Source organism: Capricornis sumatraensis, chromosome 1, assembly GCF_032405125.1.
Source record: "Capricornis sumatraensis isolate serow.1 chromosome 1, serow.2, whole genome shotgun sequence".
NCBI lineage: Eukaryota > Metazoa > Chordata > Mammalia > Artiodactyla > Bovidae > Capricornis > Capricornis sumatraensis.
This window is the reverse complement of record NC_091069.1, coordinates 132,776,793-132,790,661: the sequence shown is the minus strand read 5'-3', so window position 1 is coordinate 132,790,661 and position 13,869 is coordinate 132,776,793. Positions and strand designations below refer to the sequence as shown.

Below are 13,869 nucleotides of genomic sequence, written 5' to 3'. Positions count from 1 at the left end.
TTTCTTTTTTGTTTTGTTTTAGTTGGGTCTGGTAAGTTGACATTTTATTGGCCATCTTCTAATCATCGTGTCATTGTGACTGGAACTTCTCTTGCCCTTTTCCATCCATACCCTTCCATGTCCTCCAACCAATCAGCCTCCATGTTTCACTTGTCATTGGCCACAAAGACAGACTGCACAGAATAAAGTCTGCAGGAAGTATGGGTAACTGTGACAAAGAGTGAAAGGTAATGGGGTTGCTAATTTTATCTTATTAAATGATGTGTGATCTGCATCCTTTCATTTTTTCCCTCTTTTTTAAATGAGTGATGAAACAAGGAGTAGGGCTTTATCTTGATTAAGTACCATTTCAGTTTATATCTCATGAGGTAAACAATGAACAAAATAGGTGCCCAGAGGACAGTTTGTGTTTGGGAGATCTAAAATATGTTTATGAATTCATCGATATCTGTCTATCGAACTGTTGTTCAGTAATAGTCATTGAAAGTCCTATAAGTGAATAACCTTGCACTTAGGGCTGTTTGCACTCATTTTTATTTCTGTGTGTCAGATTCATTTCATTTTATGTATGAAATAACCACATGATGTATTTAAAATGTATCAAAATTTGCTATAATAAAGATCTATTGTCATGCAAATAAAAATTTTTGAACACTTTCATTAATCAATATTTTGGGGAAGGTGTCCACTCGTACACTTTTAGGATGCTAGAGCACCATTTTTGGATATTTCTATATGGTGTTCCATGTAATAATTTTGACCCTAAGAAAAATCTATGTTTTAAGTTAAAAAGCTATACAAATATTCTAAAGATGTCATTTCATACTAACACAGATAGGAAGATGGATTGTTCAATAATGGTAATGCAATAATGAACTGTTTGGGAAAAAAAGCTTTCCATGTGTGCAAAACTATAGTTGGATTCAAATTTAATGAAAGCAAAAGTGAAGGATGAAAGTGAAGTAAACATTTATATAATATAATTTATTAGGTATTATGTGATCTATATTATATAATTATATTGACTGAACAACAAACATGCCCAACTACATTAGAAAAAACTTTAGTAAATGGAAATATATATAAAATGTTTTTGAGAAATGGATAAAACTAGTCTATCATTAGTCCCTAGAAATTAAAAAGCTAAGCACAGGAACACAATATCCACAATAAATAAGATATTAATGACAAAGTAATGTGAAAATAAATGTTTAATCTCACTAACATAAAAGTGCCAATTAGGAGATTCTGTTCTAAGTTTGGCAAGGTTGTTAATACTCAGTGTTTGTGAGGTTTGGGAGGAGAGTTTCAGTTGAAATCAACTTGAATAAAATTGAGAAGGATATTAATTTCACCAATGTGTTTAACGGTGGGAATTAGAAAGAATCTAGATTTAAAGACAAATGATTAGTTAAGTAATTAAGGTAACAGTATTTATACCATTAAATAGTCTTTTAAGTGATATTGTAGAAGAACATTTTAGAACTATACAGTCCAATATGTATGTCTGCATTATCAGTAGATTTTCTTTTTTTCATTGCTTTTCTAATTTTATTTCCAACACTGAACATATGTGACATTAGTAACATGTTTATCTATTTTTAGTTATAGTGAATTAAAATTTTGTAGCCTTTGAAAAATTTCCCAGCATTTTATCATAAACATCACTTAGATGCACATGGTGACCAAATTTCTCAATCTAAATATAGGTAATGATGATAGAAGATTGATAGAGGCATATTTAATCCATTTAAATTTTTTTCTTAAAGATATGTCTATATCTAATATCTAATATACATGTAGAAAAGGATTTTTTCTGAGGCATGCCTTCTGGCTGGTGTCATTGTTGATGTTGGCTGGAGAATATGCCTATAAGATACAGTTAATTCATTTCCAGGCAAATACCTTGTGTGGAAGGATTGCTGCAGGATAAATGCAGTTAGCATAAGGGTTTGTATCCCTTGTTCCCACATCTTTGAGGTTTCAGGCGTGCTGGCATTTTATAAAAGAAACATGGATTCTGGCACATGTTATTAGACATGCTGCTGAGATTTAGAAAAGAGACCACCCGAAGTTTTTACTTGTCTGAGTGATTTGAACATTTATATTTTCCTACTCAAATTCCCTGCATATATTGGAAAGTCATATTCTCCCATTCATTTAATTAATCATTTGGTTTTCTTTCATTGAAACAAACCAAATTCTTTTCTGGATTTAGCTTATTATCCAGTCTTAGTCCTTTGAATTTCTGGTCTAATTTCTATGTCAATAATTGTAACCCTTAACTAAGGAATCAAATGCTCCTGTATGGATGTGTGTGTGGAGGAAAATCCCCAGGCCATGATGCACATGCCTGTTATTATACCTGGATAATGATGGTGTTTACCAAAGTCATGAGTAAACCACTCAATTACAATCAGAGTTTAAAAAAAATTATAAGCTGGAACTTCAGTATTACCAAATTGAGCTAAACTTATTCTCCTAACATTGTATTTTCTTCCCTATAAGTTATAGGACATTTGAAGGCATTTGCCCTGATTTTTTAGGTCTCCTATAATTTTCTAGTCAAATGGTGTAATTTCTACTAAACCTCAATTAAAAATAAAAAGGGAGTATAGGAGAAAGTACACTCATCTGTAAGTTAGGAAATATAATTGCTTTCTTCAGTTTGGTGACCATGCAGGCTGTTTTACATATCCATTTTCTTTTTAAAAGAGGTTTTATATTTCACTTTACACACCTGTATACACACAAATGTAGAAAGTTTATATTTTGTAAATTTCATAAATTTTGTATTTTAGATATTATAAATACTTGTATAGATGTCCCAGATGCAATTGACCAAAAAATATTTAGCAAGAGTAAACAGTACCATTTCAAATCCTCACCTTCATTAACAAAGAAGTCATATTCTTATGAGCAGACTGGTATGTGAACATAATCTGGATATACCTTTGGTTCATATTCACTTTAAGAGCTTATCCTAAGTGACTGACATAAGTAACTAAGCATATTTTTAAGGGAAAGTTTAGAAATAATGGAACAGTCTTAAAAAGTGGATTATGCTGTATAAACTGTAAATGTCTGACTTGAAACATTCACTTCAATTTGAACTGAAAGAAGAAAGGAGAATAATTAGGCATTTCAGACAACTGATAAGAAATGAATTTGAAAAGTGTAAACAGTAGGTAGAAAGACTTAGATTCAGTGCACATTTTTTCCAAGCATAAAGCACAGCCCAAAATAAGCTTTTTTTTTTTTTAAGCCAGTGACTCCATCAGCACACCTAATGTTTTCAGCTGCCATTGCTCTCAATGTAACTGACACAATTTTCTGACACTCTATTTACTGCTGGATGAAGTGGCCATTTAAGTCTGTATAAATCAAACAGTTTGGACAAAGCTGGCAGTATTTATAATGTCAGGATGAGCAGATGTTTCCAATTTGCCCTCATTTCCATATATATTCTGTTTGAACATGCCCTTGCCTATGTAAATGAAACAGACATTTGACTCCACTAGTGCTTTAAATTCATTTCCATTCAAGTAATTGGACTGAAGATTTTAAATGGTTATACTTTCCATAGTAGCCTTTCAGAAGCTTTTCAGTTAAAGTAATTTTAGGACCTGCCTACATCAGGAGGTCCTTGTGTCTAAGATTAATGTCCATACACCTTTAAGCAGCTCTAAATGAGAAGAAATATTTGTTCATACAAATTTCGAGTATATGTTGATGTAAAGCGTCAAATTGTAGCTCAAGAAGTCTTTTTAACATTGAAGTTCATCTTAGAAGATCAGGTAATTAAAAAAAAAAAAAAACTTCTTTACAAAACTACCCAGATTCCACTCTATAAATATGCAGTTAACAATTTAGCTTCAGTTGAATTACGGGTGAGAATTGATGCATTATCTAGATAGTACATAACAAGTGATATAAATTAATGGCAGCACTTGGAATATCAGCAGATTGTCTCAATTAGGACAGTGACTACATGCTTTTGATTCAGGGTAATCTGTTTCATTTCCTTCAGAACCTCCACATTTTGTTGTGAAACCTCGTGACCAGGTGGTTGCCTTGGGACGAACGGTCACTTTCCAGTGTGAAGCAACAGGAAATCCCCAACCAGCTATCTTCTGGAGGAGAGAGGGGAGTCAGGTATGACCTTGTTCTAATATTTCAGTCAGCACAGGTGAAATGCCACATAGATAAGAAAAAGCAAGAAATGATTTAGTCACATAGCTGTTGCTTTAAGAGAACTGAGACATCTCTGAGTGACCTGAATATTTCAACAGTAAAACAGAATTTTAATTCTCAGATTTTTCCTGCCTAGTTTTGGTATACTGGGTGGTACAGAGAATAGTAATTGTTTAATCATGAAAATTTATTCCCAATTTATTTCCATTTTCCAATTTATTTCCTTTATTTTCAATTCAGCCACATTAAAAAAAAATACTTTTTTCTCAAGTGAATTCAGTTAGTTTTAACTTTTCTTATTCAGATAATTGTAATTATATTTTAAAATAGATTTGCACACATTTAAAACAAAGATAATGTTATCAGTGCAATTTCTCTGAAAGCACTAGGAATCTGAAGTGTATTCTTCTTTATGTTTTATCTATCATATATCTATCAATTAAAGATTCATCAGACTATGTAAAATTCTCTTTAGCATAGATGTTATATTGGATATAATTCAGTATATTTTAATTCTTTGAAAACTATAACATGTGATCACTTTTGCTGTCAAGTCCTACTCCACGCCTTTTTATAAACCAGAATTTTCTATAGACAGTGAAACTCGAATATAGAGACCTGTGCTCTTAAAAATTAAGTTTCCTTTTGGACTTCAGCTTATTAAAGAGAGAATTTTGAAACACTTTCACTTTAAAAATAATAGGAAACTTTAAATGGTTTTAAAAATATGTTTTCTTATCTCTTAGTGACTTGAGTTCTTCAACAAATGAACACATCTTCCTTTACATATTTCTGATACTTGTGAAAATTATTCTCATTCATTTTTAATAAAATTATTCCTAACCTCTTTTATTTTTTGTTTAAATTAACCTTGAGTGTGTTGTCTTCTGATCTTACTTCTACTATGTTCATAAAAATTACATGGAGGTAATTTACTGACTGTACTCACTAATAATTTATGTACCGTGCCATCAAGTTAACTTTTATTTTCACTTTGGTAGCAAATATCAACTTGATTATGGTACGGAGGCTATTACTTGAGTTCTGATATCTTGGTTGGTTCTAACACATTTCACTGGGCCTCAAAGGACAAAATTTGCTGACAGCAGATTAAAGATGAGAAAAAATATTTTAGTAAAACAGGAAGAATTGAAAGTATATTATACATGAATATCTGTGTATCAATAAGAGTAAATCCACTAGCAGATCTTCTTAGTAGAATAATATTTAAATGGTCCATTTAGTTATTTAAATAGATCATTCATTGTCATCTAATATCTATATCATATTTGAAATAATTTTTGATTTAGTTTGGTATGATTTAATAACTCACCATTTCTTAATATTTTGTTTTTGAATACATATCCATGCACTAGTAGTTAAGCTTTTATAAGTGATACATGTTAAAAGGCACCTAAAATTTTTAAAAAGTAACAAATTTTTTTGATTAGAAGAAATGTTATTATTTATTCCATGAAAAAGAATGATGCCACATGTTACTTTGCATGAAGTATATACTCCTTCCAATGAGCAAGATGTTTAGATTCATAGAGAGAAATTTGTACCACCAAGTAACATCACATATTGTCTAGAGTTTGTTTTTAAGATAACTTTCTGCAGAAATAGAACCCCATTATGAATTCTTAAATTCAGTATTTGAATTTAAAAATCTGTGATAGATATGCTCATCATTTAACCAGAAAAATAAGAAACTTGACAATTTGATAGAGATTACTGAACTTTTATAATGGACAGGTAACAGAGAGTCTTGTGATGGTACCAAAATGATATCCTTAAACTTAATTTGTTGGAATGTGTTTAAATTTTAATGTTGTTTATATATTAAAAGATGTAATGTTTAGAATTCTTATAGTCACATCTGTGTGAAACAAAAGTTTTAAGTCTGTTTTGCTGAAACATGTAAAACATTTAACTCTAATAGTGTCTCATATTCTTTTATAAATAGTATTGTTTGACATTGAAATTATAAAGGCATCTATCAATATTTAGAATTCATTTAAATTTTCAAATAACCCCATTTAAGTTTAGATGATTAAACTTTGTGCATTTGTATGTGTGTGTGTACCTCTGTCTATCTTGGTATGTGATAGAGAATATTTAGTTTATTTTCATACATATATTTGTGTATGTATAAATATTCATGTGCTGCTGCTGCTATTTATGTATCTGTTTATAAATATATAAAACATAAAAACATGTTGGAAACTAGCAATTAACTTATTATTCTTTCCTCCCAAATTCTGGGTTCTAGAATCTGCTTTTCTCATATCAGCCACCACAGTCATCCAGCCGTTTTTCAGTCTCCCAGACTGGTGACCTCACTATTACTAATGTCCAGCGATCTGATGTTGGTTATTATATCTGCCAGACTTTGAATGTTGCCGGAAGTATCATCACAAAAGCATATTTGGAAGTTACCGATGGTAAAGTAGAGCATTTTATTTCAGAATGGCAAAGTTTGGCTTAGTGTCTAAAGAGAATACCAGTAAGCACACTTACTTTCAACTTTGTATCCTTTCTTACAGTAATTTTGATATAAGGCTAAAAGGATAAAGATAAAAGTGATTAAATGAAAAATCATTTTTATTTTAACTAGGCTATATGAAATTTCTTGCATCAAATTAGATTCATAAAAGCATGGCAATTATACAAGGAAAGTTTACACTGAATAGTTATACACAGGACGGTGTCCATGTTTTGAAAAATAAAAAAATATTTTAAAATCTCTTGGTATAAAACATCATCCTTTTTCTTTCTTCCAAATCATGAAGATAAGATGAATTGTTGACAGATCCTTCTCACAACTCAAGATGAGCAAGTTTTTGTTCTGTTTATCAACTCTTCTAGGCATGATTAATTAATGCCAAATATAAAGATGCAGTAATAGAGAAATCTGAATTTGAGCAAACTCCTGGAGATAGTGAAGGACAGGGAAGCCTGATGTGCTGTGGTCAATGGGGTTGAAGAGTTGGACATGACTTCCAGACTGAATAACAATAGAGAAAATCTCCAAACCATTAGATGGAAAGCAGTAGAAGAAAAGGAAATATAAGTAAGCATATAAATATATAAAAAGTATATACAAACAGATTACCTCTGCTCTTTGAAAATAGAACATTCCTATGAAACAGAAATATAAGTAGAAATGGCATAAAGTGAGGAAATAATTATTTCTTTTCATAAAACTGAAAATGCACTTCAGATTTATTTCAGTTAATGAGCAAATACACTAATGTGCACGCCTGTGTGCTCAGTCATGTCAGACTCTTCGTGACTCCATGGACGATAGCTTGCCAGGCTTCTCTGTCCATGGGATTTCCCAGGCAAGAGTATTGGGAGTGAGTTGCCATTTCCCTTTCCAGGGGATCTTCTCGACCCAGGGAACAAGCCCACATCTCCTGCACTGGCAGGAAGATTCTTTACCACTGAGACACCTGGGAAGCCCTATATTAATATAGGTCTTTCATAAAAGCAAAAAAAGTGAGTCACTCAGTCATGTCTGACTCTGCCACCCCATGGACTATACAGTCCATGGAATTCTATAGGCCAGAATACTGGAGTGGGTAGCCTTTCCCTTCTCCAGGACATCTTCCCAACCCAGGAATCAAACCAGAATCTCCTGCATTGCAGGCGGATTCTCTACCAACTGAACCATCAGGGAAGCCCTCATAAAAGCAAACTGGCTCATAATGAACTTTCAAACACTGGAGAGTACTTGTATATACACATGTATATATACATAAAAATATACATATGCACTCTTTTTGTTGCTGTATAGTATTCCACTGTATAAGTAGCTCACAATTTATTTATGTTTATTTATGTACTCTTCTATTGATGGGTTATTTTCAATTTAGGACTTTTATTAATAAAGCTAAACGTTTCTGTAGAAGACTACGGGTGGGCATATGCACTCAATTATCCTGGTTTGCCTTTTCGTGGATGCATGTACTCTACTCATTTCTCTCTCTCTCTCTCTCTCTCTCTTTTTTTTTTTTTCCATTTTCACATGTAGTCTGGCTATATCTTAGTCTGATATATGTATTATAAATATTTATTCCCAGTCGTTTGCTTAATGATGATTTTAAGGCTTAAAAAATTAATTCTAATGAGAACCAATGCATTACTTTTTTCTCCTGTGCTTTGGCCTTTTAGTTCCCTATTCTACCTTAAGATCATGAGGATATTCACCTGTTTTTTTCTGGAATCTTCATTGTCTGTATGTTTGAGATTTAAGTTGTTAATCTTTAACTAATCTTTGTGTATGGTATAAAATAAGGGTCAAAATTCCTTTTCTTCCCTTATATGGATCCTAAATATTTCAGCATCAGTTACTGAAAAGGCAGTCCTTTCCCTGGTGAATTTCAGTGGCATGTTAATCATAATTCAAATGAACATAAACGTAGTGAAAGTGAAAGTCACTCAGTCGTGTCTGACTCTTTGCGACCCCATGGACTATTCTCCAGGCCAGAATACTGGAGTGGGTAGCCTTTCCTTTTTCCAGCAGATCTCCCCAACCCAGGGATCAAACCCAGGTCTCCCGCATTGCAGGCAGATTCTTTATCAGCTGAGCCACAAGGGAAGCCCAAGAATACTGGAGTGGGTAGCCTATCCCTTTTCTAGCAGATCTTCCCAACCCAGGAAACAAACCAAGTCTCCTGCATTGCAGGTGGATTCTTTACCAACTGAGCTATGAGGGAAGGCCCCATAAATGTAGTTACCTACTTCTGTTTTCTCTGTTACATTCCAGTTATTTATGCCAGTATATGTGATCTTAATTTTTATAGCTTTATAGTAAACCTTACAAACTGGTAAAGTCTCCAACTTTGTTTTTCTTGTTTTCGGTTGGCTGTTACAGGTCTTCATCATTTTTTAATAAAGATTTTAAAACTGATCAATTTCCATACACATAATGAACACACACACACACAGAGATATACATATACAACCTAATATCCTAGGCAGACAGAGAAATCAGACTTTTAGTTTTGATTCCACTTTAATTGTTGAGCAATTTGAGAATTAACATTTTAACAATCCGAGTCTTCTGACTTAGGGAATATTTCTGTCCAATCCAATCAAATATATACACTGTATCCACCAAGGTCTGACACATGGTAGACACTAGATTTTTTTTTTTAAATAAGTAGTTGTAACAAAGAAGGAAGGAATGAACAGCTAGCTGTTAATTAAGACATAGTTCAAAATTCAGGCCATCTCACTCAAAAGTTCACATTCTTAACATTGTGTATGATATACATTATTTATCTACTGACTCCAATAAATTAGGATGACCTAAAATGTTTTGGGGGCTTCCCTTGTAGCTCAGCTGGTAAATAATCCACCTGCAATGCAGGAGACCTGGGGTGGATCCCTGGGTTGGGAAGATCCCCTGGAGAAGGGAAAGGCTACCCACTCCAATATTTTGGCCTGGGGAATTCCATGGACTGTATGGTCCATGGGGTCTTAAAGAGTTGGTTATGACTGACCCACTTTCACTTTCAAAATGTTTTTACAATTTCTTAAATGTATTAGAGCTATTCAATGATGACTGTGAAGACACATAATGAATTTGATAATGATTGATATAATCAATATTTAGAAAAAGTAGAACATAGATTTGCAAATATGTTTATGATTGCAACTTTATAAAGCAACTTGTATGTAAGGATGTACATGAAAAATGGCCAAAGGAAACTCTGATAAAGTATTTTCAAATATCCCTTCAGTTCAGTTCAGTTCAGTCACTCAGTCATGTCCGATTCTTTGCGACCCCATGAATCACAGCACGCCAGGCCTCCCTGTCCATCACCAACTCCCAGAGTTCACTCAAGCTCACGTGCATCTCATCCGCCGTTGTCCCCTTCTCCTCCTGCCCCCAATCCCTCCTAGCATCAGAGTCTTTTCCAATGAGTTAACTCTTCGCATGAGGTGGCCAAAGTACTGGAGTTTCAGCTTTAGCATCATTCCTTCCAAAGAACACCCAGGGCTGATCTCCTTTAGAATGGACTGGTTGGATCTCCTTGCAGTCCAAGGGACTCTCAAGAGTCTTCAACACCACAGTTCAAAAGCATCAATTCTTTGGTGCTCAGCTTTCTTCACAGTCCAACTCTCACATTCATACATGACCACTGGAAAAACCATAGCCTGACTAGATGGACCTTTGTTGGCAAAGTACTGTCTCTGCTTTTCAATATGCTATCTAGGTTAGTCATAATTTTCCTTCCAAGGAAATATCCCTTACTATTCTCATAATTGAAAGCAAGACTTTCTAAGTGGCTTTGACATGGCTTTATCATGAAGGGTTATATGTGAGAATAGATCAAGCATATCAACTTCTGCTAAACTAAAAGCAAAACAAAACCCCTAAATTTGTGGATTTGGGATTCATCCCTAGTAGCCAGTTCACTTCTAAAACTAAATGTCCTATTTCATCTTACCATCTCTGGAGAGATTTTAGGTGGTTTTGTATTTGCTGTGGTGGTACCAAATTTTTAGTTTTGTTTGTTTTGGAGTCCATAAACATTGTACAGACAACTTCCAACTATGAACTCATTCTTTATAGGTAAGCTGTACCTATTGTGTGTGCTGACAATATCAATATTTCACTTCAGTTCATTGCAGTCACTTAGTCATGTCTGACTCTTTGTGACCCCATGAATCACAGCTCGCCAGGCCTCCCTGTCCATCACCATCTCCCGGAGTTCACTCAAACTCATGTGCATCGAGTCGGTGATGCCCATCCAGCCATCTCATCCTCTGTCATCCCCTTCTCCTCCTGTCCCCAATACCTCCCAGCATCAGGGTCTTTACCAATGAGTCAACTCTTCGCATGAAGTGGCCAAAGTACTGGAGTTTTAGCTTTAGCATCATTCCTTCCAAAGAACACCCAAGGCTGATCTCCTTCAGAATGGACTGGTTGGATCTCTTTGCAGTCCAAGGGACTCTCAAGAGTCTTCTCCAACACCACAGTTCAAAAGCATCAATTCTTTGGCACTCAGCTTTCTTTGTAGTCCAACTCTCATATCCATACATGGCCACTGGAAAAACCATAGCCTTATTTACATATTACCAAATCAAGAAGAGAGATAATAGGCAGAGTATTTTCTGGATACTACTTGACTTTAGTTTCTCATCTTTTTCTCTTTATTGTTTGCAAACAGAACAAAGGCAAAGGCAGAACAAAGCATGAGGCAGAGAATATGGTAGAGCATAATTGTCTTTGAAGTGCTATTTCTCTGCACCTGAGGCCTACACCTAGTCACATTTGACTCAGGAACATAGAAATTCATGTCACCTATTTAACTGAAAATGCTTCTTCTCTTTATTACTAAAAAGTAAGAAAAAGTAGTTAGTGGTGACTGAATGATATATAAAATCTAAAATCGCTTGCATGAATCTTTCAAAAGTTATTGATATACAGTGGATAGAGGGTTAGTTTTCCAATTACTAGCTATTTACCAATTGCTTCCATTGTTTCAGCTTCCTAATTGCTGAAATGAGATAATCGTTTACAGCCTTCAGGTATTTGAGATATGTTTTGCAAACTGATGGCAATTGTGATATATGACTCTTAACGTTTGCTGGTCTGCATGCTAAGTCTCCTCAGTCATGTCTGACTCTTTGCTACCCTATGGATTGCAGCCTGTCAGGCTGCTGCATCCCTGGGGATTCTCCAGGCAAGAATACTGGAGTAGGTTGCCATTTCCTCCTCCAGCGGATCTTCCTGACCCAGGGATTGAACCTGAGTCTCTTATGTCTCATCTCCTGCGTTGACAGGCAGGTTCTTTACCACTAGCATCACCTGGGATGCCCCGTTTGTTGGTGTATAGATGTAATTTTGCATACTCAAACTAGTCAGTGCATGTATGTTATTCTATACTGTTTCTCACTTAAAGTTATCTTATGACTATATTTATATGTATTAACATAGACTTTAGGATTATTTTTTGAGGTGACAAAAATATTACCTCTGATGTTATAGCTTTATATTTAGGGTCTTTAAATCTTTCACTGAATATGTGGAAAACTAGGGATATATCACCTGTTACTGCTGGAACCAGCACCACTACCAGCACCAGCACCAGCACCACTATACAGATAATTACAATCAGCAGTTATAGTTATTTAATGTCTCCTTTGTGCCAGGCACTATGCTAGTAACTTTAAACAGATCAATCATTTCAAACCTGACACTGCACTTTATAGATAAGGAAACTTAAGCAGAGAATGGTAAAAAGATACACCCAGATTTCTATGTCTCTGTCTCTATTCCTGCCTTGCAAGTAAGACCATCTACTCCATTTTTGTAGATTCTACATTTATGCATTAATATGCGATATGTGTTTTACTCAGATACCAAGGGGGGAGTGGGGATAGGAGCAATTGGGAGATTGGGATCGATATATATACACTATTGATTCTACGTATAAAATAGGTAACTAATGAGAACCTACTGTATACCACAGGGAACTCTACTTAATGCTCTGTGGTGACCCGAATGGGAAGAAGTCCAGAAGAGAGGGGGTATATGTATATGTATGACTGATGCATTTTGCTGTACAGTAGAAACTAACACAATATTGGAAAGCAAGCATACTCCAATAAAGATAGACTAATTAAAAAAAAGATATACCCAGAGCCTTCAGATGCTAGCTAGCAGAACTGAGATTTAAAACAAAAGTTTGCACCATCCAGTACAATAGCCACCTGCCACATGATGCTATTTAAATAACAATTAAAATTACTTAAAGTTACACATCCAGTTCCTCAATCACACCAGCCACACTCAGGTGCTCAGTAGCCACTTGAAGCCCTTGGTTTCTATATTAAAGAGCACAGATATGGAACATTTTCTTTTTACACTGCTGAATCCTTCTGATTCCAAAGTCCATGCACTTACTATCTTTAAATCATATTTCTGTTTCTTACACATCCTGCTTTACTATCTGATAATTCATTCTAATAATCCAAATGTGAGCTATTAGACTGTTTATTTGAAGTTTTTCTCATAAATCCTAAATTTAGGGTTGATCTGTAAATGTGCCATGCACTTTAGTTTGTGTAACTTTAGATGTTTTATCAGTGTTTTATTCTAATCTGTGACACCAACATATTTCGTTGTCTTACCTAAAAATATAAAATTGCTTTAATGAACTTTTTTGCCTCTGATTTGCATCTTACTATTTTATAGAAAAGGGTAAGTGGTGATTTCACAATTCTTATAAATGTCTAGCTTTTTGCAATTAGCAAAGCACACGGAATATTTATTATTCCACTTAAATCTTGATAGCAATCCCTGGAGCTGGTTATAACAAGTATTATTATTCTCATATTACAGATAAAAACCAGAGACTTAGGTAATATAAAGAACTTGCCTAAAGACACATGACAGATGGTATAGGCTGATAATCAAGCCTGCTCCTCTTTTCTTGCTTATTTTTGTAAACCACCCAAGGTAAACTAGGAAGAAATCAGTAACTGGGAAACAACATCATTATTCTGGGTTGGGATAGGATAAGAAAATGCAAAGGATGCTAAATAGGAGGCAAATATCAAAGAACTGTGAAGATAGAAAGAATTAAATAAATCCCCAGATACTGAATTATTTCTAAGTATAACAAGACTATGAAAGTAAACCACTGCACTACTGGG

The 13,869-nt window shown here is 34.3% G+C and overlaps 1 protein-coding gene across 1 annotated transcript in view; it reads left to right on the top strand.

The window, feature by feature from the left end:
* Positions 1-13,869, top strand: part of ROBO1 (roundabout guidance receptor 1) — a 449,648-nt gene that overhangs the window by 358,456 nt on the left and 77,323 nt on the right. The window contains exons 7-9 of the mRNA XM_068975047.1: positions 23-31; positions 4,031-4,155; positions 6,467-6,638. Of these exons, the coding sequence (XP_068831148.1) occupies positions 23-31; positions 4,031-4,155; positions 6,467-6,638 (306 nt within the window). The remainder of the gene's footprint in view (positions 1-22; positions 32-4,030; positions 4,156-6,466; positions 6,639-13,869) is intronic.